This window comes from Vulpes vulpes, chromosome 5 (assembly GCF_048418805.1).
Source record: "Vulpes vulpes isolate BD-2025 chromosome 5, VulVul3, whole genome shotgun sequence".
NCBI classification, from domain to species: domain Eukaryota; kingdom Metazoa; phylum Chordata; class Mammalia; order Carnivora; family Canidae; genus Vulpes; species Vulpes vulpes.
The window spans coordinates 90,169,809-90,184,587 of record NC_132784.1 but is presented as its reverse complement, the minus strand read 5'-3'; the positions used below and the strand labels follow the sequence as shown (position 1 = coordinate 90,184,587).

Here is a 14,779-nt window from a genome sequence, read left to right as displayed (position 1 = left end):
GCAGGTGCTGTTATCATTTAAGTAACTGCTGAGGAAGATCTGGAAGTTAGAGAGGTTGGGAACCTGCTCAAGATTATAAAGCAAGTGAGGAGAGTGAGTCTGTTTTTGAAAAAGTTCCTTCCCTGACCTGGATTTGTTATGCTACAGGTTTATATACATTCCTGTTTTGAGGGTGTTCCATTTTGTCCCACGGGGTAAGGCAGGGTTGGGAGACAGCTCTTGTAAAAGGAAAAGAAAACCAAGGGAATATCAAGATAGCCATCATCTTTGCCAACGATCGGACCACTTCAATTATACATCACCTAATTTTAAAATCTTTCAGTTTTTCTGCATTTAGCTTGGCTGTTAAAAAATCTGGAAGTTTTCTGCCCAGCTGGTGGAAGCTGTACAACAAACATTCCACATAGCTGAACTGCAGCTTGGGTTCTTCATTACCAGCATTCTCCCCATTTTCTGCTTCTTCTGGAGGGAGAGGCATGTACTCCTAAGAGATGAAAATATAGAGATATTTGCAATCTGCTATAAATGCTCTAATTATAAACATACACTGAAGTAACTGCAGGGCATGCTTTTAAGGCATGAAGCATTAAAAACTACCAAAATCAGAAATTTAGGTAAGCTATCCCTCCTACTTTTTGGATCAATGATCTAGCCTCCTCCACATTAGATAGCTGCTGCTACCACCACCACCACCACTATTACTACTATTATTACTGAGAGTGAAGTAGATAACCTTTATTAAACACTTATACAAATGAAGGAAGTTCTGAGTGTAGGTAATTTTTTTTTAAACATTTTATTTATTTCTTCATGAGAGACACAGACAGAGAGAGGCAGAGACACAGGCAGAGGGAGAAGAAGGCTCCTTGCAGGGAGCCCGACATGGGACTCGATCCTGGGACCCCGGGGTCATGCCCTGAGCCAAAGGCAGGCGCTCAACCACTGAACCACCCAGGTGCCCCTGTAATTTTTCTATGGTGAAACAGTAAGCTGAAGAATCAGGATTCAATCTAGATTTGCCACCAAAAGCTGATGCTTTTAACCATTTTATTAAGCTAATTCCAAAAATGTTTTATGAACATTTTCCTACATTGTTTGACTCTCGTTACATTACAAGTACTGCCAAATGCATTCGATACCAGTGCTGTGAGCCCCTGGTAGGGGTTACATGTCTGGAAGAGCTCCAGATGCTGGATGACTCCATTCATCACATTACAGGTCTAATGCTTATCACTCATTGTGTCAGGTATACAAGTGCTTACATCCAACAAGGAAATCACTTGGTGATGCTGAAAATGATTTTAGCAGATGGCCTATTTTCTCCAAAATTATGACCTGAATGACTTTATTTCCTAGCAGCTATAGCTACTTGGCCTTGTGCAGCAACCTGGAGCAAATGTGAAAAATATTTTGATAAAGGAATACCAAAAAGATCTAGTATAAAAACCATGTGTTATTTTTTATGCAAAGCATCAACAATAAAAGAAATGCCAAAGATTTTCTTTTAAAAGTAGAGAACATGTGGCCCGAACAACTAAAAACACCTGCTAGAATCATTCTAATTACTCCACCCAATCTGAATTTCAAAAGTTGGTTCTCTAGAAATTACACCACACTATTAGACTCTGGGATTACACACTGACTATGCCATAAGAAAAGAAAAAAAGTCCTTACCAATAACTTGTCAAATAGTTTCCTTAAATTTGTTTCTAGCTTTTCCATGTCACCACAAAATGAACTCATTTCTGCCAAGAGTTTCAATACCTAAAATACAGAATTCACTGTTAATAGCATTTTTTTTTTTGAATGAGCAAGGGCTGTAAAATAATGATTCTAGGTAACTTTTTAAGACTTTCTGCTATAGCTTAATATTGTACTATGAAAAGACACTTAGGAAAACTCTTAACAGCAAAGAATTATTTACATTTAGAATGGGCTTCATTTGCTATTAAAGTTAGTCTCTGGACACTAACTCAAAGTATTGGTAATTGCAAGTATTCTTGAGGTCCATCTCTCCATCTCTCCTTTACTCAATCCCAGTCTAATAAGCCAAACCCAGGACATCTGAAGCAAATGACAGTGTCCATACACAGTGGGACTCTTATGTATTCCAAAAACCTATGAGAAAATGGCACATACATTTCCACATTTCAGCTCAATTCAACAATCATTTTTTTTTTTTTAATTTTTATTTATTTATGATAGTCACAGAGAGAGAGAGAGGCAGAGACACAGCGGAGGGAGAAGCAGGCTCCATGCACCAGGAGCCCGATGTGGGATTCGATCCCGGGTCTCCAGGATTGCGCCCTGGGCCAAAGGCAGGCGCCAAACCGCTGCGCCACCCAGGGATCCCTCAACAATCATTATTAAGTGCCTTTCAGAATCAGACTCTGCACTAGACTCTGGGGCTATGGAGATGAATCAGTTAAATGTGAGATAAATGTGAAGTGTTACATGTGCTGTGGAAAAAAAGTATATGTACATTATAGTTCAGATACAAGGGAGAGAGAGTCATCAACTATACTGGAGTAGGGATAAAGGATATTTTGTGTTAAGCCAGTTTAAATCTGATTCTATCAATTATGGATAGAGACAGGAACAGTCATGAATTAAACACCTTATTTAAAGGTATTAAAGCTACAAAGAGAAACAGAATCATGAACACTACAGGCAGTGCTTTCCCAATGCAACAAACTTTCATTAAATTCATAAAGCATTCCTGTGTGATTAACCCTGAGACAGATTACTAGCTAGCTCTCACACCTTTACTCTCTTAGAATCAGGTCTCTACTTTAGTGGCTTATATTTATGTTAAAATATGGGAATGCCTTTTTAGTACTAAAGAAGACATTTTTCTCTTACCTCCAACTGTATATCAAGACCCTCCACTGGGGTAGTCAAGGAACTGAGGTTGGGGAGAACCTGCTCACAGAAGTAAGTCACAAACCTTGTGGAATGCACATTTTTCTGTAAAAATCCAAAGAACAATGAGTTGTCAAAAAAGGGGGCATAGTCTTTCACATAGAATAGTATATTATTTAATAAATGCTGAGCATGACAACATCAAGTACTGTGCTATAAATACAATACAGTGCATACCCCAGAAGCAACCTTTGTAGGCAATATACACTGTTGCAAAGTAACCTGGAGCACTGGGACATCTATCTGTTTTCCTCAGTAATGTCAAATTTCTGGGGATATTTTAGCATTGAATTTTGTAGATTGTTCAAAAAGGAGGAGAAAGGAGGAGTGTTTTTCAAATGATTCTATGCACATCCTGGAAGACTCATGCCCAGGGGAATCACAAAGCCAGAGATAAAGAGCATATTTACCTAGGACAACAATCTGTTAAAAATTTTTTTGAAAAAGCTAAATTACTAAACCAAATGCTTTAAGAACTCAGCCAAACCATAAAGTATGATGCAAAATCCTCTAGACTTTAAAAATGTCTCTAAGCAAGACCTTAAAGAAATTTCTTGTGGTTTTGGGATCTCTCCAACCCCACTAAGGCCTCCATAAAGTAATATTCCCTCCACTGTGTTACTACTTTATGCAAAAGTTTGTGGAGAACGCTCAAGGGAGTATCTACAGAAATACCAGCTTCAAAAGAGTAATCAAAATACCAAGTGTGTAAAACAAAGAGCTCACAGAGAAGAGGGGCACCGCCTGCCGAGTGCACTGTAAGAGCCTGTCCACACAGTCGGGGTCCGAGGGGTTGAAGGTTTGTTCTAGGTCAGCCTGTTCAGCCACCAACTCTACGAGCTGCTGTCTTCCACTCACTGTCTGTAAGCTTTTTAACCCAGACAGTATCTTCATGAACAGGACAAATTCTTCACCAGTCACATCTTCTAGGACCTAGAAAGAAGTAATTTGGAATTATAGTACTATTATCACTTCAATAGGAAAGAAAGAAAAAAAATAGCAAAGATCAATATTGAAACAGTCTAAGGAATTTACTTCAGTTACTGAAGTCAGATTACTATTAATATTTCTGAAATACTGATGAGAGGACAACTTTTAGCTTCAGTCAATTTACCTTTAGAGTACACTATGTATGTGTTCTCGGTGGGGTGCTGCACGGTCTCCAAAAGGGCAAAAGTTGGTTCCTGGAAAATTGTACTTTTTTCTTATTTTAATGGATAAAGTACAGATACACAAACTATGCATAAATAGATATATCTGTGGCATTAGAATTTCATAGGAGAACGGCTAAGAAAAATCAGTCTAAAAAGGCTCTTTTGGGGGGTGGTAAGCAAAAAAAAGTAGAATTCTGTATTCAACTGTCAAATCAGATTCAATTTCTGGTATTTAAAAGCAGCTCGGTGGGCAGCCCAGGTGGCTCAGCGGTCTAGCACCTGCCTTTGGCCTGGGGTGTGATCCTGGAGACCCAGGATCGAATCCCACGTCGGGCTCCCTGCAGGGAGCCTGCTTCTCCCTTGCCTGTGTCTCTGCCTCTCCCTCTCTGTGTCTCTCATGAATAAATAAATAAAATCTTAAAAAATAAAATAAAAGCAGCTCGGGGAACCTGGTTGGCTCAGTAGGTAGAGCATGCATACATCTTGGGGTTGTAAATTCAAGCCCCACATGAGGTATAGAGATTAAATAAAATCTTTAAAAATAAACAAAAGCAGCAATAAATCAATTAATTCACATTAATATGGCAACTGTATACAAATTAGGAGACCATGCAAGTCTTAAGTGCTTTGCAGGAGTAGGTCTTTTTTTTTTTTTTTTTTTTAAAGATTTTATTTATTCATTCATGAGAGACACAGAGAGAGGCAGAGACACAGGCAGAGGGAGAAGCAGGCACCCTGCAGGGAGCCCGATGGGGGACTTGATTCCCAGATCCTGGGATCACACCCTGAGCCAAAGGCAGACAGACTCCCAACAGCTGAGCCGCCCAGACATCCCCTGCATGAGTAGGTCTAAGCCTTTCTGTTCACAGACCAAAGAAACGAGCAATCATAATGTACCCCACTGTTTTACTAGCTGGGGCATGGGTGAAATGTTGATATTCCCAGCTGGATAGCTGCTCCATTTGCTCTTATTGAAGAAATCTTATTAGTAAGCAAGTCAGTGGTACTGTTAGAGACAGTTGAATTTTCCTGAACATATATATAAAAGCAATGATTTTCAAACTTTGGCACTTTATGAGTGAAAAGTTAGCTGTGACACATCTTGCAAATCTTAGTATCTCTAACTACACTAGATGCTGGGAGCACAAATAAGCATGGTATCCTGGGCTACAGTCATAAGGGGTAAGACAAAAAAGCAGACATTTCAATATATTTCCTTGTCATTTTGAAATGACCCAGAATACTACAGAAGAATATCCTAAAATTGGGGAGAGGAATGGAAATTAGGTAAAATTTCCTGAAGGAAATGATTTGTACAGAATCCTTAAGAATACATATATTTGGAGGGTAACACCATGAGAAAGATTTAAATGTGATCACATCCCTTTAAATCAACATGCTGATTCATCATTAGTGGTGACTAAAGTGCAAAATATAAGAAAAAGCTTGACATTCTGTGGTGGTCCTAATGGAATATATCATTTTATACATAAGCTACATACAGCATTAATGAATACTGCTAATTTCAAATACACTCTTTTGTTTTAGAGAAGTCTTGCCAAATGATGACTAAAGCTTACCTTTTTGGATTCAGTTAGTATAAGTTCCTCTACTTCCTTTGTTAAGACTTCATCTGGTAAAGTCTTAAGTTTTGTAGAAAGGAATTTGATTGCCCGTTCTCTAACAATGTCCTCTCCTTGAAGTATTTGGCTAAATAAGCCACCTAAAGTCCCTGCAAGACAAAACACTCGTGTGTAGCAAGTCAGTTCTATATCTTAATAGAGTTTTCCTGTTTAACTCATTTAACAGTATTTCTTTTCTGGTGAGTTAATAAGCATCCTGAATATCACGGCTTCTGGCTAAATTAGTTAGAAATTTCTACAGCCCCAACCATAACAGTAATCACATGCAATTGTTCATGGATTCAGAATCAGCTTGAGAATGACTTTCTTTTTAATTATTATTAATAAAAATAAACTAAGGTATTTTATTTTATTTTTTAATTTTTATTTATGATAGTCACAGAGAGAGAGAGAGAGAGAGAGGCAGAGACATAGGCAGAGGGAGAAGCAGGCTCCATGCACTGGGAGCCCGACGTGGGATTCGATCCCGCGTCTCCAGGATCGCGCCCTGGGCCAAAGGCAGGCGCCAAACCGCTGCGCCACCCAGGGATCCCTAAACTAAGGTATTTTAGAGAATCTCTTTAATGTGGGAAAGGGAGTCTTCCAACCGATTTCTAATGGAAAGTTGTATCTGTTTTTGCAATTACTTCTGCTGGTTTTTTGAGTCACAAATATCTTTACCAAGCAGCTTTTTTAAAGAACACTTACAGCTTTTATGAAATAGATCTGTGGGTGAATCTGACTTTAATCTTTAATGAATAATGTCAATTATTGTTATTTTTTAACACATCAAGAACAAGTGGGCCCTTACCTTTTGCATCCATCTTAAATATACTTAACAGGGCGTTGTTCACTAAGTTAAATTCTGCAGAGTCATCTGGATAAAGAACAAGTAGTACAATGTATGAATGCAATGAATGAAAAAATACTTGCTTTATTTTCAGATCTAAGGTTCAGCATAGTTTCTCACAGATTATATGGAAAGCAGACATATAACTAAGCATTCTTCTCAAGTACCAAGAAAACATACCTTGTATCAGGGAAAGCTTTATGTTAAGATAGTACAATTAAGAAAACTACAGGAAATTGGGGAGAAAAATCATGATACATCAAAATTCCCAAAAGAATCACTATGTCTTATAAGCAGAATTAAAAACAAATAAAAACATTAGGAATTTGGTAATCCAATAAGCTTCCTATTACTGAATGAAAAAAAAGAATTTTAATTTCGATTAGAGGTAATACTCTTCAGTCACAAAGAAAAAAAAAGCTAAAAAGAGTCATTTTTTCCAAAGACAAGTTATATTTAGATAAAAGAGTAATAATAAGAGAATTCCTTACCTGTCTGCAGAAGTTGGGTTAGTATATCTGCCACTCGGGGAAGATTTTCTCCAGTGGCAAACTGAGGCAGCTCTTTAATTGCTTGCCGTCGAATCTGAATATAATTTCAAACAAAAAATTAACCAAATATTATCATCAACAGAGACTTCTAGCAGTTTTAGAAATAATTTACTCCAAATTAATATTCAAGCTTCACAGTATAATTAAAAGTGTGGTAGGAAGTGATGTGAAATACAATTACCTGATTGGAACAAATCAAAACCACAATGAGATCCCACCTCACCCCAGTGAGAATGGGGAAAATTAACAAGGGAGGAAACCACAAATGTTGGAAAGGATGTGAAGAAAGGGGAACCCTCTTGCACTGTTGGTGGGAATGTGAACTGGTGCAGCCACTCTGGAAAACTGTGTGGAGGTTCCTCAAGGAGGTAAAAATAAATCTGCCCTACGACCCAGCAATTGCACTGCTGGGGATTTACCCCAAAGATACAGATGCACTGAAACGCCGGGACACCTGCACTCCGATGTTTCTAGCAGCAATGTCCACAATAGCCAAACTGTGGAAGGAGCCTCGGTGTCCATCGAAAGATGATGGATAAAGAAGATGTGGTCTATGTGTACAATGGAATATTCCTCAGCCATTAGAAACGACAAATACCATTTGCTTCGACGTGGGTGGAACTGGAGGGTATTATGCTGAGGGAAATAAGTCAATTGGAGAAGGACAAACATTATATGGTCTCATTCATTTGGGGGAATATAAATAATAGTGAAAGGGGATAGAAGGGAAGGGAGAAGAAATGGGTAGGAAATCTCAGAAAGGGAGACAGCACATGAGAGACTCCTAACTCTGGGAAACGAACTAGGGGTGGTGGAAGGGGAGGAGGGCAGGGGGTGGGGGTGAATGGGTGACGGGCACTGAGGGGGGCACTTGATGGGATGAGCACTGGGTGTTATTCTGTATGTTGGCAAATTGAACACCAATAAAAAAATAAATTTATTATTAAAAAAAAAAGGGCTGTTGAGTTTAAATATGATCATTCATGCCAAGGCCAAGCAGGTTGTCAGGCACATAGAAGAAACTCAATAACTATGTGTTGAATAGATAATTATTCTAAAGAGTGTGCAAAGTAAAAAAAAAAAAAAAAAAAAAAAAAGAAAAATTACCTGATTGGAGTAGATAGGTTTTGAGATCATAAACAACAGTTTATATATACTGATTACGGTATAGCTGTTGGGCCTTTACTATCTTTAGGCATCTACTACAGATGGCTAGAGTGGCAATGACCTATCCAGTAACTGTATTTACTTTAGAATTCCCAGTATAGAAACGAACTGGGGGTGGTGGAAGGGGAGGAGGGCGGGGGGTGGCGGTGACTGGGTGGCGGGCACTGAGGGGGGCACTTGACGGGATGAGCACTGGGTGTTATTCTGTATGTTGGCAAATTGAACACCAATAAAAAATAAATTTATTATTAAAAAAAAATTAAAAAGAATTTTCAGTATAACTACTTAATACAACATAGATTGTATTAGATTAGATTGTGAATAGATTCTGTACTTAATTCCAAATTTGTGGTCTTGATTTAGTTTGAAATGAAAATGGATAGAAGTTGTATCTAGCGAATTGTGCATAAAATGTTGGCAATTCACTAATTTCATTTGAAAAGTCAGGAGGTGATAATTGAAAATTCTTAGGAACATGTATCAGCAGCCAGAAATGCTGATAGTTAATTATATTTCAAGGAAAAACGATTTATTCATATTCTAGTAGTCACATGTAATGATTACACAGACCAATTATTATTATTTTTTCCATGCATAGGAGTTAGGGGTGTTGAAACTAACCCCTATGTTATATGTTGTAACACTTAATATTTTAAATATCTAAGCAAGTACAAATTGAAAACAGTCTAATTTCATGTGCACAATGTATAATAATCCATGAAAAAAAGTGATAACAGATAAGCAAAACATTTTGTGATTCTATGCCTTTTTCACAGTTGAGAGGTGGTGAGAGAATACATTTTCTTTCCTTTTTTTGAGAATACATTTTCTTAAACATAGATTTAAGTCTCAGTATGGCATCATGCCGAACCACACTGCAGTATTTCATTGTGCACTGATATGACTGGTGCTTCAATTACATTAGCTGCACAGAGAAAAAGTCTGAAAATGGCAAGTGAGACATCTGAAAGCTTGTCGAAAGCATCAATCATAAACTTACTGATACATCTTCATCCTCACAGAGGTCTAACTGTGCATTGATAGCAGAATCAGCCAATTCTGGAAAATGTTTAAAGAATTTCGGAATAAACTGGGCTGCTAATCTTTTTTCCTTTGTACCACCTTTCACACCATCTAGTATCACTTGATAGGCATCTTTATGCTGAAAGAAAGAATAAAGCAGAAAAACAATTTTTAAGAATGGGAAGCTAAACAAATTTGTTTGAGTCTGCTGTAAATTAGAAAAGTTTTACATAGGCTAAAAAGTAGGGCTTATTTTTGGAGTTTTACTGCTTAAATTGGACACCTATCTTCCTACCATCTTCTCCCCTGCCCCCTAAGCATTATTTGTCAAATGGGGAAGAGAGAAGGATGACTTGAATTTTAAAGCAAGTAAGTTTGTTGACACACCAACGCTTCCTTCATACTAGTGATTTCTGACCCTGACCTTGTGACCGTATCATGGTTTAAATATAATGAATGTTATCGAATTCTCAAAGAATTGTGTTACATTTACTTAATCATATTCATCTGATTGCAGTTAGCAATGATGAAGGTGGAGAGAATACCATCTTAAAATTAAGCAGTAACAGGAAGGTTAGGAAACTTTTTTAGTTTCATTTATTTTATAATACAAAACGACAATTGATTCTAGATAGTCAACCTTGGATTAAGATAGAGTCTAATGTCACATATTTAACTTTATATTAGAATAATACATTCAAAACGCATTGGTTTCCTTTTACTTATTTATGAGAGAGAAAGAAAGTGTGCATACGCACGTAAGTGCACACATGCATGCACACTGGAGGTGGGCAAGAGGGAGAGGGAGTCTCCAGCAGACTCCATGCTCAGTGCAGAGCCCAGCAAGGGGCTTGACCTCACAATCCTGAAATCACGACCTGAGCTGAAATCAAGAGTTGGATGCTTAATCGAATGAGCCACCTGGATACCACTCATTTGTTTCCTTTCAAAAAGAAACTTCAAAAGTGCTTCTCTCAGATCCTCATGATGTGAAGAGTCAACAAGTTCCCAATCCCTCTTACACTCTTACCACCAAACTAGTCCTTTTCTTTTTTTAAAAAAATATTTTATTTATTTGTTCATGAGACACAGAAAGAGAGGCAGAGACACAGGCAGAGGGAGAAGCAGGCTCCTCACAGGCAGCCCGATGCAGGACTTGATCCCAGGACCCCGGGGTCAAGGCCTGAGCCGCAGGCTGACGCTCCACCAATGAGCCACCCAGGCGCCCAAAACTAGTCGTTTTCTTAAATGACAATGAGCAGGCTGGCAAAGAGGAGTAATAAATCCTGAGATTATAGATATATTTTCTGTTCGGACATAAGGATAAAACTTCTAATTACTGAAATGCATTAAACGTTATAATAATACCAAATGTGCACTTAGTGTTTTTACTCTGTTCAACACAATGTTCTAACTGCTTTGGACGTGCTTTAGATACTTCATGCCACCAAAAGGAAAATAACCAATAAAAATCCAATGGATTATGGAATTGCCCAAACTTTAGTTTTATAGTAACTTTTCTCATGGACAATACTATGTTAAGTGGAAAAAAGTAAAGCAAAATGCGAAGTTATTTAGGTACAGTAGGATCCTAATTAAGAACTTTACTATAAAAAATAGTGTTCTAGTATCAAAAGGCTATGGTCACAATGAGACCTTTTAAAGGCATAGGTTTTAATATGTTCTGCAAAAATATTAGATTAAAAGTTCAAATACTATCAACCTATCTAAAAAACATAAATTCTAAAAAGTAGTTCTAAAAAACTAAAATTCAACTGATTGATGACTCCTTTTAATATCTTAAACATAACACCAACTCCTAAATAAGAAAAATTTCTCTGAATTAATTTGCTTCTTCATGAAATGCAGAAACAAAATCAGTCTTCAGGAGTTACTACTTCAAAAGTATATTATGTGCTTTTTAATGCAAAGGTTTGAAAAATTATGGCTAACTTCTCTACCACTGTACATTCTGTGGTTTCCTCAATCTCCCAGAGAGACTTCATAAAATCGCAGTTTTAAACAGTTTTGATGTCCTTACTTTTTGCAGGGTATCAAATCCAATTTCCTTTAAATCAAATAAAGCTTTATAAAGCCTTTTGAAGAAATTCCTTACGTTGTCTAAAATTAAATGAAGAATCCTTACTTCGAACAATTCTCTTGCTAAGAAAAAAAAATCTGAATAGAATAAAAAGAAATCATTAGCAATATGTATTCAAAGCCTACTGGGACCGAGTAATGCCTTGTATACATGCCTCACAGAAATCCTGTGATTTAGGTGTTACTACTCTCCCTAGATTTTGCATGAGAAAACCAAAGCTCAGAAAGTGAAATAATTTGTCCAGAGCTAGCTACATTGCTAGTCAAGTAGCAGATCCAGACCTGAACATAGTTCTGATGGGCTCCAATCAAGACTTTTTCCCAGTACCAAGCTTCTTTAAGTTCTGAGATCTCTGTTAACAACAGGAGAGAGGAAGAAAGAGGAAGATCCTTGCCAGATCAAGGACCATAAAAGGTAAAATCTGGGTCCTAAATACAGCCTCCATACAGGCATGTATACTGACATACAGCATCCCAAACACAGCAAGTGCTTTGAAAAGTTAAGCATTTTAATATATTCAAACCAGAAATCAAAGTTTCTACCGCTGGTAGGCATCAGTTTTATCAAATAATTTCTATAAATGTTACGAACAGACTTCAAACTGATTACCCTTTATAGAACGCAAAATAAAATGCTCTTCTTTGCCAGTTCTTTGTCTTCAACTGTAGTGTAGTGACAAGACTTTTTACAAAATCTCCCTAAACTTACTACTTCCAGTTTTCAAAGCAGGAAACAAAATATAAGGGAGATCTTCAGTGATTACAGTGATTTAGTGACAGGCAGACTGTAACCATAATAAAGTGCCCCAAATACCACATGGTACTGCTTATTTTTTTTCTCCTACAACACAACAGTATATTTCAGCTAGATAGATTCGTGATCCTAATAAGTTTTAGTTGTAAATATTTTCATGCATCCTGAAACTACATATTTGTGTGTGTTTTTAACAGCAAATTTACAAAGCAAACTCTAAAGAAATCACTAAAATATTTTCAAGTAAAAAGCTACAGTAAGATCCACGTTCAGCAGATTTCTACAATAAAAAAATTTGTGACAGTGATTGTCAAAACACAACCAATATATTTAAGTGATCAGTGACATGCCAGGTAAAGCCATGTTTGAGACCAGGATGCAGCTTCTAAGAAATAAACAACTGTTTTCTTTATTAAGATTTATTTATTTGAGGGGGGAGGGGGCACGCTCGTGAGCTGGAGTGGGAGGAGGAGGAGGAGAGGGAGACTCTCAAGCAGACTCTGCCCAGCACAGAGCGCTACAAGGGCCTCGATCTCACAACCTGGAGACCATGACCTGAGCCGAAACCAAGAGCTGGCTGCTTAACCAACTGTACCACCCAGGCGCCCCTAAACAATTATTTCAGAGAAGGAACAATGTAGTTTCAACATATTTCTCAAGTATCACATAAAAAGAAAACAGATAACGCAAGCTTTATTTATTATTTTCTTAACTCAATAAACCTAGTTTGTATGTAATGTGGCTGACATACAGATGTACAACATAATGATCGGACAGTCCTACGTATTAGTGCTCACTACAATTAAGTGTAGTTGCCATCTGTCACCATCCAACATTATTACATTATTGACAACAACACTTTTACTTATTTTTCAGAGATTACCAACTTGGCTGGTCTGTGATTTTAGCTAACCATGTAAAAAAAGGCACCAAGAGTGCTATTTCATGAACTTACAGAAGTCCATCCAGCCTACAATCTTCTGTGAATAGCCAGTATACTCCCAGGTAAGAGAACAAAGGAGAATTTGGGAGTTCTGGCATTACTGAGCTTAGCTCAGCCTAACTGCCCTGGTCCCTTCACAGGGGTTTGGCTTTTTTCTTTTTTTTAACTTAAAAAAAAAAATTTAACTACATAATACAAAACTAAATATATCTACATTTAAAAATTAAATAAATTCGCAAAAATTAGAAACAAATGTAAATAGTGGACCACAGCTTGCTCTATTATGGCCATTCGGGTGCTCTAGGCAGAGTACAGTGGGAAGGGGGTTGGGGAGTAAAGGAACACACAGCCGAGGAAGGAAAACTGAGGAAGCAGTAGCAGAAGCCGAGTAGGGGGAAGGGGAGCTGAACGGTAGGTGGAAAACAGGAGCTACAGGAGGGAAGACGACAGGGAGACTGGAAGGTTTTGAGGCACTGTATTATGCTTCAGTTAGAATTTATCACTTGCTATCCTTGCTTATTAGAAAACACACTCATGCTTTAAATATATGATGTGAGCGTATAAAGTTCTCATCTTCATTTACATTATGTACGCACAGTAATTACATTGATGTATGATTTATTATATAGCACATTACATTAATTGTGTAATTATTAACTTTATTATTAATATAATTATACTTGCTCTTTCTCTGAATGTACTTCTACTTTAAAGAAAAAAATGTCTACTGAAGAACAAGGCACAGTGCGAGGAGAGAGACAAAAAAATGAGTCTTAACCTCAAGACTTTATAGTTTAGTAAGGGGATAAGAAAAGTCCTCAGGGAAATAAAATACAAGTCTCAAGTACTATAAATGAATTCACAGTGCCAAGGAGGTTCATCCAGAGAAAAGATCTGATCTGTTTGAGGAAAATTTGCCGATAAACCTCGGAGAACTTGTGTTTTTCCTAATATATTCAGAAAGCATTACTCTCAAAGGAGTATTGGCAGTAGCAAAGAGGGCACTCCCTTCATGGCAGCAGCACGAGCAACTTGGTACTCAGCTCTTTGACAAAGGATAAAAATAAACATTAGAAGTTCTAGACTAAAAATTCAAATATGGTCTCCGAAATGTCCAGATAGGTACCTGCTAGGAAATGACCCTTGACTGTAAACCTTGTAAGTTAAATGAAAATCAGGGTTTGGTACACTAAGAATGTAAACTCTCATTAAAAAATCATCAGGGGCGTTCCTTCCATTAAGTTGGCTCTTGCTTTTAGTTAAAATTCACATGCAATATCCTGAAACCCACTATCTTTTTCAGTGTGCAGTTTTAGGATTTTTCTCTAAAAAAGGAAAAGTTATTCCACAATAGAGCAGAATTAGTAGCCACTACGATTTGGCCAGCTTCAGTCCTCGCAGAATTCAATGAGGCTGGCAAGTCCCTGCACTTCATTATGCACAGGTCTTTTCGTCTCAAACAGTTGCCTGACAGCTGTCACTGCAGTGTCATGAAGGTGCCGATCTCACATCCTGCTAAGGAATCATGCTAAAATTTTAGCAACTAGCACAGTGTTTAGCACGTGGTAGGCGCTCAAAGAATGTACTGAATAAATGAAACTGTGGGCCTTCACTGAAGCCTGAATGAAAAAGCCCCTCTTCGTTTTTTTTTTTTTTTTTTTTTTACAAACTTGTCTCTTAAACGCTCTTTCCA

General features: G+C 37.5%; 1 protein-coding gene across 2 annotated transcripts in view; it reads right to left on the bottom strand.

Annotated features, from left to right (window-relative positions):
• The window catches only part of API5 (apoptosis inhibitor 5), a 29,147-nt gene that overhangs the window by 12,240 nt on the left and 2,128 nt on the right, over positions 1-14,779 (bottom strand). For both annotated transcript variants that reach the window (XM_072759183.1, XM_072759184.1), the window contains exons 2-9: positions 9,267-9,428; positions 7,040-7,133; positions 6,510-6,575; positions 5,657-5,808; positions 3,649-3,855; positions 2,863-2,967; positions 1,675-1,764; positions 303-484 (exon numbers count right to left, since the gene is read on the bottom strand). In XM_072759183.1, the coding sequence (XP_072615284.1) occupies positions 303-484; positions 1,675-1,764; positions 2,863-2,967; positions 3,649-3,855; positions 5,657-5,808; positions 6,510-6,575; positions 7,040-7,133; positions 9,267-9,428 (1,058 nt within the window). The remainder of the gene's footprint in view (positions 1-302; positions 485-1,674; positions 1,765-2,862; positions 2,968-3,648; positions 3,856-5,656; positions 5,809-6,509; positions 6,576-7,039; positions 7,134-9,266; positions 9,429-14,779) is intronic.